At 40.1% G+C, this 20,549-nt stretch overlaps 1 protein-coding gene across 2 annotated transcripts; it reads left to right on the forward strand.

Moving 5' to 3' along the window:
* Positions 1 to 6,227: 6,227 nt before the first annotated feature.
* Positions 6,228 to 20,108, forward strand: actl6a (actin-like 6A). Of its 2 annotated transcripts, none has more exons than XM_084067607.1 (14): positions 6,228 to 6,375; positions 7,993 to 8,069; positions 9,391 to 9,565; positions 11,953 to 12,053; positions 12,408 to 12,505; positions 12,693 to 12,787; positions 14,203 to 14,324; positions 15,828 to 15,917; positions 17,016 to 17,077; positions 17,429 to 17,543; positions 17,884 to 17,964; positions 19,055 to 19,150; positions 19,478 to 19,564; positions 19,843 to 20,108. In XM_084067607.1, the coding sequence occupies exons 1-14, from the start codon at positions 6,351 to 6,353 to the stop codon at positions 19,921 to 19,923; spliced, it is 1,305 nt and encodes a 434-aa protein (XP_083923733.1). In that variant the 5' UTR covers positions 6,228 to 6,350; the 3' UTR covers positions 19,924 to 20,108. The 2 variants fall into 2 exon arrangements, with proteins under 2 accessions (XP_083923733.1, XP_083923734.1); XM_084067608.1 differs by having other exon boundaries at positions 14,203 to 14,309.
* The last annotated feature ends 441 nt before the right edge of the window (positions 20,109 to 20,549 follow it).

Raw genomic sequence — 20,549 nt, forward strand, 5'->3', positions numbered from 1 at the left:
CTCTTTCTCTCTCAAATGAGGAAAATAAATGTGGACAATTTCAGGGTTTTGCTTGCTGACTGGGAGTGGCACGGCTCAGACAGGACTAGTTTACCAGCCACTCGTCCACCAACTCTGATGATGGTCCCCGTCTCTGTGGAGAGATTCTAGATCATTCATGCTATTTAGAAGCTGCAGCAGCTTCCTCTTACATGCATTATTGTAAGCATAGGTGCACTTCTTCTGAGATGGAACATGACCTGCTGTGATTGGATCAGAAGGGAAGGGAGAAGGGGAGACCTTTGTTAATGCTGTGGGGGGGGGGGTCAGTTTCAGTTTCACCCAGCTGATGGCTGCTCAGATGGTCATGATGAGCACTCAGGGGTAGATGTTAGGGGTTAAGTGTCTTGCTCAGGGACACTTTCTTTGACACGTATACTGGGCAAGCTGGGAGCCGAACCGGTGACCTTCTGTTTACCAGATGGCCTCTCTACACACTCAGCTACTTTTTCTTTTCCTTTCTTTTTTTAGCTACAGCCGTCCCAAATAGCAATATAGCAAAGATGTTCTTTTGTTTCTCCAGACCAAATGTTTTCCCCTATTGTATTCAAATGACAGTACTTGATAATCAGACTCTAACTGGCTCAATAACTAAACAAAGATTGAAAAGACAACACATCTTTTATGACCAAGACCATAAAATCCCCAATTAGCAAATGTAAAATGGATCCACAATGACTCTCAAGCTCTGTTTCTGTTGAGAATAGGCTACCTCTGTCAGGCTCTGTGCGGAATCTGTGGATGGCGATAAAATCTGCTAGAAACTACAGCATAACTGCATACCGTTTACTTTGTCCCTGTATATGGTTGTTATGCTATTGTTGGCCCATGAGAGACAGTCACAGTGGCAGCTTGCTGAAGTGCCCTCATCATTTCTGTGATAATGCCTCTCATGTAGTGTTGGAGTCACACTCTCGAGAAGCGTGACAGCGATTGTGTATCCCAGTTTGCCGATGTGAAAGGCCAAGTACTGTATCTATCCAAATGAATACAGCTGGACAGAAACATGCACACATACTATGGAAGAATTGAATGATGTCCATTTAAAAACAAAATTCCTATTTGTCTGTTTTAATGAAATATTTGAAATATATTTTTTCATGTATGTTAAATAATTGTAATATTGCAATAATTGTATAAAATGTGGTGGACAAGTGGTGCTGTAGCATGGCCTTCTAACTGCAATGTCATTGCACCGATCCCCACAACAGCCAACGTGTGTCCCATCATTAAAGACACATGGTGCTCAAATTCTTTCTCAATCTCTTGATACATCACTTTGAATAAGAATGTCAACACAAATTGCTTAAAATATCAATGAATTAGTAACTGCAGTAGGAGTATGCCTGATGCTCAGCTTTGGTTTGAGAGAAGAGGTTGCGGAGGAAATGGAAAGAGAAGAAGTGAGAGCATACGGTCCAGGGGAATCCCAGTGACTTCCTTAAATCAGAGGTGCGACAAACAACAAGGAACATGAATTGACTTGCTGTAAATTTCCTCAAATGTGACTGACTCATTCAAGTCTGGCATATAGAAAACTCCCAATCTTTAGAAATGTCAGTGCATGTGATGTCATCACGAAGACTTTATGCCTGTGGCTTGTTTGATTGGTGTGCTAATTCTGCCCTCTTCAAATGGTTCACCTCACAGCTGAATCACTGTGATATTAGACTATAATTTATGAGTTGACATATTGGGGCGCCCCACGTTCAAAACACTAGATAAGATCATGGTATTACCTCCTAATTATCTGATAGCACAAAACAAAATCAAATGCACCCACCACCCACACTTTATAGCATACACAGAGGTCTGTTTCCAACCCATTGGCAAAATGTCACATTACATTGTAATTTCTATAGCAGGAGCACTCAATGATTTTTTTAGATTTTGCCTCTACATCCATCCATGTTTTGAGCCAAGCTTCTAATACTGCTTTCAGTGCTAAAAACATTGCTTTGGATGTATTTCCAAAAAAAGAAAAAATTATAAATAAATGTCTGTATTATAAAGGGAAATTAAACTACGGTACCCTTATTTTGATTTCAGTTTTCAATCTAGCAATGGTGCTGCTACCCGCGAATGAAATACAACAAAACCACTGGACACTCTAATTAACTCACAGAAACGCAAGGCATATTATTTATACACATTTTTTACCTTTTTCCAGTGAAAACAGATCAGGGAGGAGGTGGGCGTATTCCGCATACGTCCTACTCCTAAAGTGCATGGATTGTGAGTAGTATGGAGAGCGATGTGTTTCTGTTCTTACTCTCAGCTCAGAGTAGATGTTGCCAGGAGCTGTATATGGAGAGAAAGCGACAGAGTGGAGAGTTGAGTTGGTGTATGAGGGAGTGGGCTGATGGGGAGAGGGGGAGAAGAGGAGAGAAGAGGGTGTGTGTGTGTGTGTGTGTGTGTGTGTGTGTGTGTGTGTGTGTGTGTGTGTGTGTGTGTGTGTGTGTGTGTGTGTGTGTGTGTGTGTGTGTGTGTTGGGGGGGGGGGCATGGAGGATGGGAGATGGAGTATTTCTATTAAAGAGACAGGATTATTTCTGAAGTGTATTGTCTTTTTGATAATGACAGTTGTTATACACTCTCATTCTGTGAATGAAGTGATACAGCTGATTAGCTCTCACTGCAAGAGTTGAATTTATAGTATGATGCATATATTATTCAGGTGAGTCTGGTGATTCTAAAAACAAAAACAATTTCACCAAGACAATTTTACCAGCTCATTATAGAGATGATGAGCCATTAAATTAAATTTGTTTATAATTTGGTTGCTTGACAACGCTGAGGAAGACTGGTTGAAACGTGTCCACTGCACTGTCCATGGAGAGGTCAAATAAACCTATGTGGACATACACTGTGTGTGCTGGCTGTTTTCTCAGTTTCATGATATTGTTGAGTTGAGCCATATCATGCACCTTGAGACTGTTGTTTAATCTGGAGTGTTGCGGGCATTCTGCATCCAGGACCACAATGGAAACAAGCCCCTAGGGCTTTTTGTGTTATCCTTTTAACAATCACTGTAAACCATACCTCTGTACAAATTGCAAACTGTTAATAAAGTGTTCAATCAATAAAAAAAAAGCATTGCTTTCTCTCATTATAATTGTTGTAGGCTACTACCACAAATGGCCTAGCTTTACATCAACAGATTATGTCCTTGTGTTGTTCCAGTCCCAGCCGTTTCCATTTCCCTATTGTTTTTTCCCTACACAAAAACCTATCTATAGCCTACAATTTATTATTTGTATTCTAATGTTATGGATCGTTATTAATTTCCAAGGAAAGACAGGAGAAAGGGACATGACATGACATGACATGCAGCAAAGAGTCTCGGTCGGATTCGATCCCACGCAGCTAGGACAAGAGGACTATAATTTTGGTAGGCGGGGCCTATATGCGCTCTTCATTCAATACCAGGTCACTGGGGCACCCTTAGGCTTATATTGATTATAATTATTGATTTATCATTTATGACCGGGTTACGTTGCGCTAAAAATGCAATGGATATTTTTCCTTGTGCGTTCAATTCAGTGTTGCCATGTCGGCTTATTATAAGCGACTTTGGGCTACTTTTTCTGTAAAGTTGCTTGTAAAAATTGGTAGTTGCGGGTTGCGTTTTTTGGGGGCTTGTTTCTAAAGTGTACTTGCTTGCTTCCATTTTTTTTGGTTCTCAAATATTTTCATGAAAATGTTGCCAGGGAGCATTTGTGTTGTTAGAATGTTTAAATGTTAAATATTCCAAATATTCCAATTTTTTTAGCAAGAGTTTTTGAAAATGGCAGATCTACAAGCTCACAACGTGTCGCAACGCGTTGTGAGCTTGTCTATTTTCGAATAAAGTGCCGATAAAGTGCTCATGTGACCCAGTTGCTTCTTTTGGGCTTGTTTTCCTATACCTCGTTGCTTATTTCTCTCACAAAATATGTCAACACTGGTTCAATTCCCACTCCTGGTAAATAAAATCAGCACTCCAAAGGTTTACAAAGAGCAAAATGTAGCTAAAATATATCAAGACCACATAATATCTTGGCTTTCTCTATTGTCCTAGGCTAGAAATGTCACCTCAATCATTTTGGACGACGCTGTTGTTGCTGCCTGGCCAAAAACAGCTGACGTACAATAACGCGTCGCACGCGTCACATTGCGACGCATTGTTAGCTTGTAGATCGTAGATGTAACAGAGTCTAACGAGCTTATAGATCAGATGTTTGAACAAGCAATTGCAAGACGATATACGGGCACCAGGATGGCCGAGTGGTTAAGGCGTTGGACTTAAGATCCAATGGACAATAGTCCTCGTGGGTTCAAACCCCACTCCTGGTAAAACTTATCTTTACATTTGTGATCAAAAACCCAAGCGCCGGGGAATCATTCTGTCATGCAGCTTCTTCGAACTACAGTGCCATCAACTGGTTAAATTATATCATATTTGATGCACAATCTCTCTGATTAAAAAAAAATCATAAAAAATAAAATACAAAATAAAAAACACCGTGGATTGGTGTGTGTACTATACAGTTTTAAAGTAAATAACAAAAGGTTGAAAACATTGTTTTTAACACAACATCAGTGATTATTTGACAGGGTCACAGACTGCAGCATTGTCTAAATGTGAGTCCCAATAAAGACAGTGCAAAGTAATTTGAGACTAATTCGCCCAAGACACATCATCCACTATTTTAATTGATTCATAGTAATAGTGTGAGATAATGAGTGTTGCCATTGTGAGTTTACACATTTACAGTTGATATCCTCAATTCCTCATAGTATTCCTCGATTCATTGAATTATACACAGGACCTCAATGGAAACAGGCCATATAGGCCTTTGGGGTTTATCCATTTGTATGAAACTGTACCTCTGTGCTTTTTTTGCAAACGTTTAATAAAGTATTCAATCAATCAATCAATCAGCAGAGTTTTATTACTGGACTATCTTCCATACCTGCTTAAAAGTATTCAATCAAATAAAGTGTACCTGTCCACTCCTGCCAATATGCATCGACTGTAAACGTAACTAAACATTGTGGAATCCAATCCATATAGTTATATATTTAAAAAAAACTCTCTACTATTTTAGTTTTATATTTTATTTAGCCTAAATGTATAATAGCTCTGCTCTGATCGGCTTTTGCAGTGAACTCTCTCAGATGCTTGATACTGACGTCACCACTAAACGGAAGTAGTGAACAGCGTTGCCAGATTTTGCGAGAGAAATAAGCAACCAGGGTCTATGAGAACAAGCCCAAAAGAAGCGAGCCCATCGCCCTTTAAACATTGGCTATTTCTACATCTAATATACAAGCTCACAGTAGATCTGCAAAAAAATCTTGAAAGAAAATTAGAAACATTTGGAATATTTTGAAACATATTAACAACACACATCTTGTACAAATCCTGGCACAACATTTTCAGATGGGGGTCCGCAGACAAATACATATTAATTTGGGGGTCCTTGACATGAAAATATCTGAGAAACACTGGTTTAAACATCATTGGGAAAAAAGCCCAAATAAGCAACTACAATTTAAAAAACAAGCCAAAAAAAACAAGCCCAAAGTCACTTATAATAAGCGGACATGGCCAAACATTCTGGTTGGATAGCTGCCTTTAGGGGACTCCCTCTTTCTTTGGTGCTTCGCCCAGGTGGGCGTGATTATATGCCTAAACAGAACTAGCCTGGGCAGCATTCCATTTTCGGGTATATGATCCGGTCGGGAGCGGAAGTAAAAAAAAAGAAAAAGTGGCCGGATAGGCAGAACCGGAAAGACGTCTCACCCCAAAATAGGTCCGTGCTAATAAAATCCTTGATACGGCATTGTTTAGCTTATTTTTTAAATGTAAATGTGCGTGCACTATCCGGAGACTATTTAGCGTCGGTATTATCCCACGGGGAAACTCTATTCCATTTAAACCGCAAAACCGGATAGGCAGAACCGGAAAGAGGATTCTTTTTTCTTTTTTTCTTTCAGTAGGCGTGGTCTAGACCGGATCATATGTTGTCTTCTGGAACGCAGACCAGGCTTTCCTCCGAGGTGGAAAGACTGGTGATGCGAGGTTAAAACAGAACCATCCTTAGAAAAACTATGCCTCAAAACCACGCCCACCTGGTCGAAACACCAAAGAAAGAGACCCTCCCTTGCCTTTAGTGTGGCGCCCCTTTTTAACTCTATGGTGGCGCCATGTTAGGTTGGTCCATGTTAATGAATTTCTTTTGTTGTGATCGCCGTGCAGCGCTGCTGTTATTCTAGTAATAGTAACAGATTCCATAAGCACAACGACCTTGTTTTAACATTTAAAGGATGAGCGGCGGAGTGTATGGAGGCGGTGAGTGGCAATTACACTACAAAATATCATGACATTATATCAACCACGTTGTTCCGTTTTGTTCGCGTGTAATGCTATATTCCTAGCTAGCATCTTTAGTAGGCTACTGTGCTAACTTTGCTAACAACAACATGGATTGGAAACCAACACAGTTTTGTACTTTACTCACTGTAAACAGTAGATAAGTGAATAGTAGCTATCAACGTTTTTCTTTTTAAAATAAACTGCCTCGTCTTTACTAGTCTAAATTATGATTAATAATGAGCCAGCTAGCCGGTACCCAGCGTTGCCATATTTTGTGAGAGAAATTAGCAACTTGGCCTAGGAAAACAAGCCCTAAAGAAGTAACTTAGGCCACATGAGCACTTTAAACCTATATGCATTGGCTATTTGAAAATGGCAGATCTACAAGCTCAGCTCGTTGTGATAGCAATTACCGATATTAATACAAGCAACTTTACAGAAAACGCTTATAATAAGCTGACATGGCAACACTGCCTGGTACCATTAGCAGGTAGCAGGCTAATGAATGAATGAAAGTGGGCTGGCCTGACGACCATTAACAAACAACTACTGTCTGTTTTTTGTCTGACTGTAAGATCAGATGAAGATGCCGTCCGAAATACCCCAGTACTCTGTGTCATCAAATTACAACAACGTGCAGTGAAAGTTACTACAACAAAAATCTAGGCCAGGGTTGAGAGAGTGTCAGTGTACACATCTGGAACCATTTGGTTACATTTGTACAGTCTTTGAGTTACAAATTGATAATTACACATTGAGGATTGTATGACATTCTATAGTAGTTGTGTATATCTGTCTGTCTCTTATATGTCATCATGATTTGTGTGCATGGGGAACTCATTTGAAACAAGCTCAGTGCTTTTATGAGTCTTCCAGTTTAGTAGACCTTGTATTGTGAATTTATACTTCCATGTACTGTTGTTCTCATGTCTTACTAAATAAAGTACATCAATCAATCAATCAATCAATCAGGATTAGATCTCTACAGTATATTTGACATAATGCAGTGGACATGTCCCAGAACACTGACGTCATCTGGTGGTGATGGGCAACAAGGCTCAGCTATGCACACCTCTACCGCCTTGTTCCCAATAATCATTCCATGTTGCTTTCTGACACTGGTCAGTTGATTGTGGAAAGCCATCTATTCCTATCATAGAATATGTGTCTACCAAGAATGTGGTGATCATTGAATGAGCTGCACACTGAGCTGAAATTTCCCAGCTGAAATGACGTGATTTACATGGCATGATGATGACACACTGGTGAAAAGGTGGTTACATTGTTGTCAATCAATTGGGTACCTCTAATGCAAGACCCATTGCATACCCCATATCCATCCTCTGTATTTGACCCATATTAACTATTAGGAGCAGTAGGCAGCCACTGAGCTGTGTTGGGGCCCAGCTCTAAGGCCTTAGTCAATGGCACTGGCAGGAGTATGTCCCAAACACGCATGTCTTTCATAGTGTAGGTTCAGATACACTGACTTGCACACACCCAGAGCGTTTTTTTAGACGTGTCTTGCATCTCGGTATAATGTAAGGTCTTGCGCTGTATGTTTGTCTCATTGCACTATTGTCTCTTCTACAGATGAGGTGGGAGCTCTGGTTTTTGATATTGGCTCGTATTCAGTAAGAGCTGGCTATGCGGGAGAAGATTGTCCCAAGGTAAGTGGACCAGGCAAAATGACCTGATTAATAACTATGTATCTTCTTCTCCTCCTCTGTGACTTTACTTTCCCACGGGAGGAGAACGCCATGTTCAGAAAAATGAGGACCTGTCACTCTGGAGACAGGTGGCATAAATTGAGTTAAGATCTTTGCTTCTCCGTGTCTTTACTGTGTCCCAGGAAGATTGTCTGTTTCATATACTATACTAAATGGTAGTGCATCAGTTGTTGATTTGTAAAAGAGGGATGGTGGGGTCTTATGGGAACAAACATTTCGAAGGTGTAGGAGCAGCTGTTTACCCATTTCATTTCATACGCAAAATACATTAATGTTGGCCTGGACCGCTGGCGTAGCGGTCTGGGCACCTAGGCAAGTAGCAGGCAAGTAGCCTGACAGTGCACCGCAGGTTCGAGTCCCAATCCCGACGTCCTTTTCTGCATGTCACTCCCCATCTCTCTCCCCATTTCCTGTCAAACTACTGCCCTATCAATAAAGGCATAAACGCTGCCTTTTGTACCCAACAAAAGCTGTACTTTGTTAAGCGGTACTGATCACAAATTTGATTTGCACACACATCAGTGTCGATGCTGAAATGAGCCCTAGTGCAAGATGTTCTTGGAGAGCGTGAAACAATGTTTTTGACATGTCTCACACCAAAAAGGTAAAAAGGTTGCCATCCCTGCTGTCGTACGCAAGAGTCAGCAAATGAGATCCTCTGTCAGTAGCCAGTGTTCACCTCAGATTCACCTCTGCTCAGCCAATTATCGCGGAGATACACTTCAGACAGTCTCTGTTCGTGAAATGGTGGTGGTGGTGGTGGCTGAACACACTCTCAACACTACCGCAACAGCAACTCCTTATATATGGTACACAAGGATTTAAAGCCCTGGCCTTGAGGATATAAAATAAACATTTGACAAACAAACTTCATTATATGCCTCTCCTCTCTTTTGGCTCTGGGGGAGGGAAAGAATCTAAAAGCTGGAGTTATGGACTTCATGGTGATAATGTTGGCCTGCTAAGCTAGTCAGTTACCTAACAACATGGGCAGAGATATTATGGTACATCACGTCAATGATACCACTGACATGTTGAGGCTTACAGGATATTGTGTCGACCACATAATCACAACACTTGTTCGATTCGGCTGGACACCTGTGTTGTATCGTCTCTCCCCCTCCCTGTTATCCTATATCAAAAGCATAAACTGATCTTGTAGATATTTAATGAACACAAACTTCATCTAAACTCACCTTACTGGGTTATAGAACTTGTCCTGACTCATCTTGTCCTTATTTCGGGTTTGGGCCTGGTTCAGGCGGACTTTCCTACGGTCATCGGTGTGACTGTGGACCGAGAGGATGGCAGCACTCCGATGGAGACGGATGGAGACAAGAGCAAGCAGAGCGGGACCACCTATTACATTGACACCAACCAGCTGAGGGTGCCCAGAGAAAACATGGAGGTCATGTCGCCGCTCAAGAATGGCATGAGTGAGTGTTGTTTTTTTGTCACAGATCAATGTATATTAATTTCCAAAATATTTTCCTTTTTATTTAAAGCTTTTTATATGCCTGTTTTCATATATAGGAATTAGTTACATTCTGTGGTTCCTTTCTGGTTTGTTTATAAGTTTCTAATGACGTGCAGAGACCTATAGTAGCTTTCACAGACTGAAAGATAAGCTGTTGTAGTCCTACAAAGACTGTAACACCTACAAATCTAGTTTAACCAAGGAGTTGACACAGAAAGCTAGAATTTGGAATGTGACACAATGGCCCATTTTGCCAACCCAGAATGAGACCTATATTGATTGTTGAAAACAGTTCACACGGTTAACTGTTGTGGTACAGATAGTCGGCAGTTATTACAAGACATTTCTAAATGAGCATTGTAGAACTCCACAACTGTGCATGTTAGCGTCTGTGATGTGCAAGCATGTGAGAATGGATATAGACAATTTTTTTTGTGACATTTTGGTCTGATGAAGAACCAATTACAGCCAACATTGTATTTTCGGTCAATATTGCACTGATATGGCAGACTTTTGCCACCTTTCCCTGCCCTAGTACTACTCTCAACATTATCATTGTAACCTCAGAATAAAAATCCTACCATCTTGTTGCTGGCTTCAAATAGATTAAAATAAACATATCCATTTTGCCTCCTCCATTGGTTTCTTTAAAGATGACAACTAAGTATAATCACTACATTGCTTTCGTCTGAGAGTCTGGTGCTTTTATTCAGTTTTTTGGGGGAAGTTGGGAAACACAATATTCATTCATTATGATTAAGAGATCTCCTGTTTCTTCACTTTGCTTACCCAATTATTGTGGTATTTGACCACGTTTGCTTTTTTGAGAGTGAGTATATATATATATATACATTTTTTTTATTTATTTCAAAAACATACACAAATAAATGTTTACTTCCTACAATCCTTTTTTGTTGTACTTGGTCTAACCACACAGCTGCTTGCTAGAGCGCACTGTCCCCTCGGAAGTATCACTGAATATGAAGCATTGTGCTCCTACATACTGACATACAGTGTAGCTGACTTTGCTAATCAAAAACCCAGTCCAGGAGGGGTATAGCTGTGGGTCTATTTAGAGAAGACTGTGACCCCAATCTTAATTGCGGCAGAACTGAGCTGTGGGGCTGCAGGCCCCCTTAGAGAGATGACCTGAAACATTGGTGCTTGTCGCTCAAATTATCCCCCACTGCTCTATTTTCTCTGCCATCTGACCCAATGATGATGCCAAAAGGTGCACGTTTATGTGTGACGTTGGTCCTTCTGCAGGCATGTGCCTATGAGGTTCAAGGTCACTTGGTTTTGTTGGCTAAACTGTTGGCAGTGACGTTAAACGTACATTAAATGAAATGTCCTCCTTCATTCATGAATGAGGACTTGTAGCAAAACCAAACATTATACAGCACCAGTTTGATATCAAGTTTAATCCCAAAAAGAGTGTAGTCATGATTATGAAGACTAAGGAGGATCGGAAGGCAGCATTCCCCTCTTTTTATCTGGCAGACAAGGTGCTCACTGCTCAATGTTGTAGACAAGGTCAAATATCTGGGTCACATCATTAGGGATGACCTCTGTGATGATGATGTTCAGAGACACAGTACTGTAAAGTGTATGCACAAGCCAACATGATGTCAGTTGTCACATAAATGTTATATGTTTAATGTCTGATGATGTCAAGATCGCCCTTTTAAAGCTTACTGTACACCACTGTCTGTATACTGCTCACTTGTTCTGCAGCTACAGTAAAGGTAAATATAATAAGTTGTGGGTTGCATATAATCCTGCTGAGGCTTTCAAGGTGGACAAGTGCTAGCCAATTGTTTGTAAACAGTGGTGTTCCCACTCTTGATGCTGTCCTCGGAAATCTAATGTACAGTTTTATGACAAGGATGAAGGACTCAAAAAATGGAATTATAATGGCTGCATTAGGTACTCTTCTTGTTTTTTGGAGACATTGGAGAGGGTGTCTGTATGGTTTTTAGATGTCTTTTCCATGTTTTTTGTTTTTTTGTCTTTGTTGTGTTGTCCCCTGTATTGTCTTTTATATGGACCTATTATAGTCTGAAATAAAGATTGACTGATAACATATGGTTAAAGAACTCTAAAATCTCTTTTCCAACAAGGTGTTTGGGGTGGGGACACGACTTCCTTTTGCATGGGACACAAATACAACAGCAATAGTAATTTTACACTGGAAATCAAGTTGTATCCAAATCAGACAATCTAAACCTCATTGCATGCAATAGAAAGACATGAAAAAGCACACAGAACATAAAAGTATAAGCACAAGAGCAACAGTTATACCTAAATCAATTTTCTCTGTTCTTTTCTGTTCCACCCCTTGTGTAGTCGAGGACTGGGACAGCTTCCAGGCCATTCTAGATCACACCTATAAGATGCACTTCAAGTCCGAGCCCAGTCTGCACCCAGTGCTCATGTCAGAAGCTTCAGTAAGTATAAGCCTGATCAACACTGGTTATTTGAGCTGTGAGTGAATTAATAGACCATTTGTATCTTCAAGCAGTCAAATCCTGGTAAACTAGACCTAGTGTGTCTCTGTGAGTCATCATTCAGAGCATACTCTAAAATGTCATAGTGGCTGCTAAAATACTGAATATGGCAGATGCCTTTCAAAACTGAGGGGCTATATGAGACCATTTGTTCTTAGTGTATGTTGTTCAAAGAATCATCATGGAAAACTCCTTATGTACTTGGCATTGTTATCCTCCTGTGTACCTGGAATCTGACAAAGAATACTGTGATCTAATGTAAATGGTACTATGGTCTGTTCCATGTGTCTGCAGTGGAACACGCGAGCGAAGCGGGAGAAGCTGACGGAACTGATGTTCGAGCATTACAACATTCCTGCTTTCTTCCTTTGTAAAACAGCGGTGCTGTCATCGTATCCTTTACATCACTCCCTACCGTCTGCAGTGCAATCACAGCAACAAAGCTCACATTTGATCAAAGGTTATCAGTTTTCATATGATAGGAGATTGAAGGATCTAACTTGGCTCTTTAGACTTGATATCTGATCTCTGTCCGTCAAAATATTTACTGTAACATTTCCTTGACTCTGAGGATCTCAGCTTTGCCAATGGGCGGTCCACGGGCCTGGTGTTGGACAGTGGGGCCACACACACCACAGCTATCCCTGTGCACGACGGTTATGTCCTGCAGCAAGGTGACTGTCATCATGTTGAGAATGTAATTTTTATTGAGTGACGCTTGTCTAAAGGGTATTAGCCTTTACTCCAGTGTCTATTGCAAGGTGATTTAATTTGGTTAATTAGTTCACTGGTTAATTTGGTTCACTGACAACTGATGTAAATGTTGAGATTCAAGCCTGCTGTGCAAGTGCACCTCCTCTAATGACTCTATGTCCCCATCTATAGGCTCGGGTGATCTTTTCAGCAATGACTGAGAAAATTGCCACACTAAGGAATTTCCAATGAAACACAATGGTCATAACACCTTGTTTCAATAAAGTTGAAATGATAAGAAGTTAAAAACATTTTTTTTTAGACTTAGTTGTCCAGTGGCACAGGGCTTATGATACAACGGACTTCTTAGACGTCGAGTGGCACTGAATGAGTTAAGACCTGAGGCCGATTCTACAAATGTCTTCTAAATCTTAACCTTTTTCTGAAAGAATCATGTTATGTTGCTATATCAGTGGTTCTCAAAAGTTTTCGTATACCCCCAAAATTATATGTATTTGGCCGCCGACCTCCATCTCAAAATATTTTGTTCCAGGGACCCCCAGAAGCAAAGATTTGAGTACAAAAAAAAATCTCACAAATTCTCACAGCTCACAGTGCGTCACTTCGTGCCACGCTGCAAGCTTGTAGATCTGCTATTTTTGAATAACCAACCAATGTCCCGTACTGTATACTGTATTGCTAAAATAAAAAATAAAACGGATGCTTATCCAATAAGACGGATGCAGGAAGATGCAAGGAGAGCCTTGGAATGAGCTTTGATATCATATCACCCACCTCCCAAATTATCCCCTTGAATGTTCAAGAAAGGGATTTTGGAGGCAGTGTATCAGGAAATGGCTGTCATTGTTGCTCAACCTCAAGATCTATTCTTTCTGCACGGAAGCCATTTGAGTAGGGGCTGCAGTGAAACGCAAGACAGAATTGCAGGAGCCTAAATTGGTATAGAAATACGATGTGGGTTGTGTGTGTGAGAGTGTGACTGTTGCCAAGAAATCGATAAAATAATTTTAGTTGAAACTTGAGGAAATGGTAATGTAGAGAACTATTGTATTGGGGCCAGAAAGGACAGATAAGTATTTGTAGAAGACTGTTACATACTATATTGTTTGTATAGTTATGTAAAATCAAAGCTTAAACTCTTAAGATCTATTTTCAATCATTTTTTTAGGGAAAAAAATTAACTGACACACCGTAATGCAAATGCGTTAGGCTATTTTTTGAAAGAAATTAACAAATAGATTATTTTTGTAAAGGTTCACCTATGACCAAAATAGAGACGCCAGGGTTTCTTTGGAAAAGATCGCCTTATGGAAGATATTTAATTGTGCTCTGTCTACAACGACTAATAACTTTGTTTTATTTTCCCCTCTGATAGGCATTGTGAAGTCACCCCTGGCTGGAGACTTTATGAGCATGCAATGTAGAGAGCTATTTCAGGAATTAAGTGTTGAAATAGTCCCTCCTTACATGATTGCATCAAAGGTGAGACCTGCTAAAGTAAGTCAAAACCATTTTCATATCTCACTGACTATTTATCTCACGGTGGTGGGAGGTGTATTGTAAGTACTTTATTTCACAAATATGTTTTCTAGGCTTGGCCCTTTTGAAGGAGATTTTGCACGCTGCAAACAGATCCATTGTGTGTCGAGCTTGTGTTTGTGATATACCCACATGCTGTGTATACTGTATACATACATAATGCTCATCCTATGCCTGTCATTTAAACCACACGTATTTCTAGATGATGATCTCGTCAAACATGTCTTCTGGATTTATGTTGGCATGCAATGGTGTTGGCAACTCTCAACACAAGTTAATATAAACAGACTTAAAGCCATACTGTGTAATTGATTCAATTAAACAAAAGTAATTTTTGATCTCATCTTTCACTGGTATATTTGTCACAGTAACATTCCACATACGGTAAATGTGTTTTTTGACAACACTGTTTAATTTTAATCACGATTGTCAGCTCCCAAAACTCATGCCAAAATTACATAGGCACCGGAAGTGTATAATTTATTTATGTATTGATAAATACTGTTTCTGATGATGTGTTCCAAAATATCATTGTGTGCTAGGAACATTCTTTCCCCATTGACAAATGCTGTAATGACACAGAGCTACCAGTAGGTGTTGCCAAAATAAGACTACTGAAATGAAAGTTGCACAGTATGGCTTTAAAGAAAGACCAGGAGCACTATCTGGTTCACCATATTAGTGATATGTACCTAGAATGGCTTTGTGCATCTGTGTTGTACAACCGTACTAGTGATGTGTACCCAGAATGGCTGTGTGCATCTGAGCTGTAAACTGTACTAGTGATATGTACTGTATGGACCCAGACTGGCTGTGTGCATCTGAGCTGTAAACTGTATTAGACTAGTGATATGTACTGTATGTACCCAGAATGGCTGTGCGTAACTGTGCTGTATAACTGCTCTAGTGATATGTGCCCATGTCAGAATGGCTGTGTGCATCTGTGCTGTATATACCTGCAATAGAGCACCAAAGTCTGACGTAATTTACGCATCCTACCTGGGTCATGTTTTTTCCCCCCATTCTGAATTCCCATAGACGTGTTTAATATCACGCCACATAACAACTGTGTTCCAAAAATAAACAAATGAGCATGGCTTTGACGCGTATGGGTATGAAGCATCAACTGGCGGCGAGAAAACGCTAACGTTACCGCTGCAAATTAATTGAGTTTTCGCCAGAAACGGACTGTATCAAATATGAGTGACTGACTATCGTAACCGATACAGAGCCACCTCCCTGACAATAGCGCTGGGACACATATTTTTTTTTTTGACCACAATTCTTATATGAGACGATTCTAAGATGACCCAATGTTATTCTCCAGAGAGAAATTACTTCCGTGACCCAGGGGATGAACGAGTGACATCAGGTCTTAGGTGTGTTTCACCTCCATGCCCTCGTACTTCATTGCTGTCTTAGACTAGCCACTGTCCAAAACCACATTGTTTGTCCTTGCAGGATGCTGTGCGTGAGGGCGCACCGGCTAGCTGGAAGAAGAAAGAGAAACTACCTCAAGTTACGCGCTCCTGGCATAACTACATGTGTAATGTAAGCAACATGTCTCTGTACTGTTAAATTATATGATGACTGCTCGTGGACAAAAAAAAAAGATTTCTTATAATCGGCTAAATCGATTGGACAGATTAACCACTTAATTAAATAAAATATAATTGCACAATGCCTATAATTGATCTACAACACGTCACATTGTGTGCTTGTAGATAGGGTGTTTTGTCTCCCCTATTTTCACACGTCACCATTGTAAAACAAAGTATAAGGCATGTATTATACTATTGAGCTTGTAGATCAGTAGGTATTGTGCAATTACATTTGATTGACTTTGGAAAAGCTCACGATTGTATGCATAGATTACTTACGTTATTAAGTAATGACTTCTAGAATGAATCTGAGAATTAACTAAAACCAAAATGGCACCCATATATTCACATTAAATCTCCTAAAGCTGCAGTAGTCAACTGTGGAGAAAGAATCCAGATCAAATCAAACTTTATTTATAAAGCACATTTAAAACAACGGAAGCTGACCAAAGTGCTGTACAAGGTTGAGACAAATAAAGCATCAACGCATCAATAAGCACCCATTGGCGCACAGACAAATGCAGTGCATTATTAGCTCACAATAGCAGCAGATCAAGGACAATTAAAAGCCAGAGAGCCAGAAAAGCCAGAGAGGGTTTTTAGGAGGGATCTGAAAACCCCAATGGACTGGGCAGAACGGATGGGGAGAGGGAGGTCGTTCCAAAGCGTGGGGGCTGCAGCAGCAAAAGCGCGGCCACCCCATGTCCTTTTATTGGTCTTTGGGACGATCAGTAGAGACTGATCAGCAGACCTTAGGGCCCTGGCTGGAGTGTATGGATCTATGAGCTCAGCGAGGTATAGTGGAACAAGCCTGTTTTGAGATTTAAAAGCAAATAAAAAGGACCTTGAAATTAATTCTAAAATTGACAGGGAGCCAGTGAAGTGAGGCCAGGACAGGACTGATGTGCTCCAGATACCAATTCAAGACGAGGAAAGATGTATGCGAGATGGAGACTATCAAAATGTGGTCTTGAGACCAGACAGCTCTGCTGTGAATGAAAAGTGCTGTGGTGATCATGTGCTGGTTTTTCTTCCCTGCCATCTACAGACTGTGATCCAGGACTTCCAGGCCTCTGTGCTGCAGGTGTCAGACTCGCCATATGATGAACAGTAAGACAGTTATGGAATGTAATCTTTAAACCATATGTCAGTCATATTATGCTATGTGACTCTTTTGGACGATTTCAATTCTAGCAAACCTAAATTAAGAACGGGTTGATACATTTTATTTACCTCTTAGTATTCATAGTTGCTCACAGAGTTGTTACTGCCTTAAAACCATGTCAGCCCTATTTCATACTTTGTGCGACAGTGTCCTGCAAAAGTAGCGAAAATAGATAATCTACAAGCTCACAACGCCTTGCACCGTGAGCTTGTAAATTGGCTATTTTCCCTTTTTTGGGGGAAGATATTTTGTATTTGGTTGAAAGTGGTTAACCTAACCCAATTTCCTTTCCTCAGGGTAGCAGTCCAGATGCCCACTGTTCACTATGAGTTGCCTAATGGTTACAACTGTGACTTTGGGGCAGAGAGACTTAAGATCCCAGAGGGACTGTTTGACCCTTCTAATGCCAAGGTAAGAATCTCTGGCACTCGGAATGAACTACAATACAACTATTGCTTAATCCAGAATAAGGTTGATGTTATCAAATAGCACAGTAAGTGTTTTTGTTTTCTGTCAAACACTTATCGGGTACACCGAGTGAACGCAAATTGGATTCATCTATTAGACCGACTCCAGTCATGAAAAGGGGAATAAATTGGATAGGTTAGAACATGGGTTAATTTTAGATTGTTCTTTTAGCAGTTAATGTTTTACAATTTTATATATTTTATCTGTCTTGTCAATCATTGTTTTTGGTGTGAAAGAGGTCCATTCCGTTGTTGTAAAACTGTATGTTGTCTGATTTCCACAGGGTCTGTCTGGTAACACCATGTTAGGAGTTGGCCACGTGGTGACCACCAGCGTGGGGATGTGTGATATCGACATTCGACCGGTAATTATAGGGGATTTTTAAACGTGGGTTTGGGGTGCAGCAAAATATCTCCTATTCTGCATCTGCAGTATAGAGTACTTGGTGTAGATTTAGGCCCTTTTAGGCATTAAGTGTGATACGAAAACAAATGATGTGGTGCAGTTTGGGTGACCATCTGGACATGTGGCTGTTGATGGAATCACAGGCTCTAGTTGGAATTGCACTAACATTTTTCATGGGAAGCTGCTCATGTACCATTGAAACCCTCTATACTGTGTTGATCGGGGTCTCTACCTTTAGAAAATCTACAAGCTCACAGTGTAAGATTGTAAATCTGTTATTTTTGCAGACTGTCGGCCTAATATGTATGACATGCCCATAATTGGGACACTAGGGTTCATGTGGTTAAAAGGACCATGCCAGCATCTTGTCATTGGCTATTCACAGCTTCGGCCATGTATCGTGGATAAATATGGACCCATTTTCCATTAATGGCTTTATTTTTAGATTTTGTGTTTGTTTGTTATCCAAAGTCATTAAAATGTTACTGAACTTACCTGAATAATTTAGTCACTGTTGTCTAAATGTTATTGTGACGATTAATGCAGTACTTGTAAATCATGGAGGTTTGAATTTTATTTATAAATCAATCTTTTCTCCAGGGACTTGTCGGGTAGACTATTCATATCAATCCATACTTTCACCATAATAACCCTACCCTCCCTATTCTAAGCATGTCATAATAGGCAAACATTTGTTGAAAATAAGTGAACCACGTCACGTGATGTGAGATAATACATTTGTCATTTTCCGTGAAGAGATTTGGTATAGAGGAAAAACGGGACCAAGTACAGACCCCTGGGGAGGAGGGGGGGGGCAGTCGATTAAAGAATGGAAAACACTTGGCTTCCTTGAAAATCAAACAAACCACAGTATGCTTTGGAAAAAGGTCAGCTGTAATGTCAAGTATACTGTACCATGAGTCATAGACAATGGGCTAAACTTGCCAGACCACTGGTATGGTCCTTTTAGTTCTGTTCTCATCATGCCATTTTCCCTCAGTATTATGTGGGGGGGAAATGAATTGCTTACTATGTGGTGTCTCTCTCAGGGTCTGTATGGCAGCGTGGTGGTGACAGGAGGAAACACACTTATTCAGGGCTTCACTGATCGACTAAACAGAGAACTCTCTCAGAAGACCCCTCCCGTGAGTACTTGACAATGCTGCCATGTCTGTCACTTGATATTGATCAAAAATAATCATGGTTGCAAATGCCTGTAAGGTGGCTTTTCATAATTTTATTAATTACAAATTGTTGTTTGTTGACACACCAATAATCACTATAATTTCTCACAAGTTACCTATTTTCCTTCATTTTTGCCTTCCTGAACTTGAAATGCCTTTCTTTTCTTTTTTAAATTATGTTTATTTGCCTTATGCATCACTTTGTATAGAGCCATCTTGTCCAGCAAATAAACTGAAAAAAATAGAAAGAAAACGTAGAAAGAGTCTAACATGGTGTCTTATCTACAGAGCATGAGGCTGAAGCTGATCGCTAACAACACAACAGTGGAGCGACGGTTCAGTGCTTGGATAGGAGGCTCCATCCTGGCATCACTAGTAAGTAAAGGCAGTTGATATTTTATTTTACTTTTGGGACAATAAATAGAGTGAATTGCTATAGCAGTTTAGAGTGATGTGCCTTGCTCAAGAGCACATTAACAGCTGTTGTTTAGGGTTTCATTTCTGTAATTTACTTTTAACACATTGATTTTAATCAGAAAACAAAATTGCAAAATGTTTTTGATATCATGACATACCAGGCAGTTGTCACAGTCTAGCTAACCTTTTGACATTAGTATTTAAGTGGGGTTGAAAATGTGACCGTTGTCTCCTAGGGAACCTTCCAGCAGATGTGGATCTCCAAACAGGAGTATGAGGAAGGGGGGAAGCAGTGTGTGGACAGGAAGTGCCCTTGATTTGATCGCCGTATTTCTCCCTGGACACGTTCTGACACTGTCATCATATTCGCAACATCGTATTGAGTTCACCTCTGACCCGGACATTATTTTGTTTTTATAACTATTGATTGACTTTGTGTATATGTTTGTTTAACTCTGTTTTTATGTTGAATACCTAGGCCATAAATAACTGTAACAATGTTGCTTTGAAAAAGTGAGTTCCTTTATTCGTGTTGGTCTGTCCACTGCCTTATTGTATTTACATTGTCTGTGTCCTCTAGAAGCCTGTCTTTATCCAAAAAGTCCATTTAGGAATGGCAACATTTTAGATCGGTTTCTTCAGGACACCAGTAATGTGTAGTGTCAGTGGGTGTACTGTACATTATGTTTGAAGTGAACTGTGTTGTTTGTCTTGAAGCCTCTCTTTGAGTAAGAAAGAAGCTTATCACAGGCAAACAGCAGTCAAATCTCAGTGCTTACTGGAATGTGATTTTCACATCAACTAAAATCTATTTAATTTTCACTTTTGTTAATCATCTTTTGAAAATAAAGTTTTTTTTTAGTTAACGGAATCCTGGGAGTATTTGTCATTTCATATAGGCTTAAGGGAATAGTTCACCCCAAAAAATACTTATTTTCTTTCA

Source organism: Gymnoscopelus microlampas, assembly GCF_963454915.1.
Source record: "Gymnoscopelus microlampas genome assembly, chromosome: 9".
Taxonomy (NCBI): domain Eukaryota; kingdom Metazoa; phylum Chordata; class Actinopteri; order Myctophiformes; family Myctophidae; genus Gymnoscopelus; species Gymnoscopelus microlampas.

What these genes read in the sequence shown, in the direction of transcription:
- actl6a (XM_084067607.1), top strand. Translation starts at nt 6,351, where the DNA reads ATGAGCGGCGGAGTGTATGGAGGCG. An exon ending in CGGGAGAAGATTGTCCCAAG is followed by an intron (nt 8,070 to 9,390) that starts GTAAGTGGACCA and finishes GGCCTGGTTCAG; the next exon opens with GCGGACTTTCCTACGGTCAT. An exon ending in CGGTTATGTCCTGCAGCAAG is followed by an intron (nt 12,788 to 14,202) that starts GTGACTGTCATC and finishes CCCCTCTGATAG; the next exon opens with GCATTGTGAAGTCACCCCTG.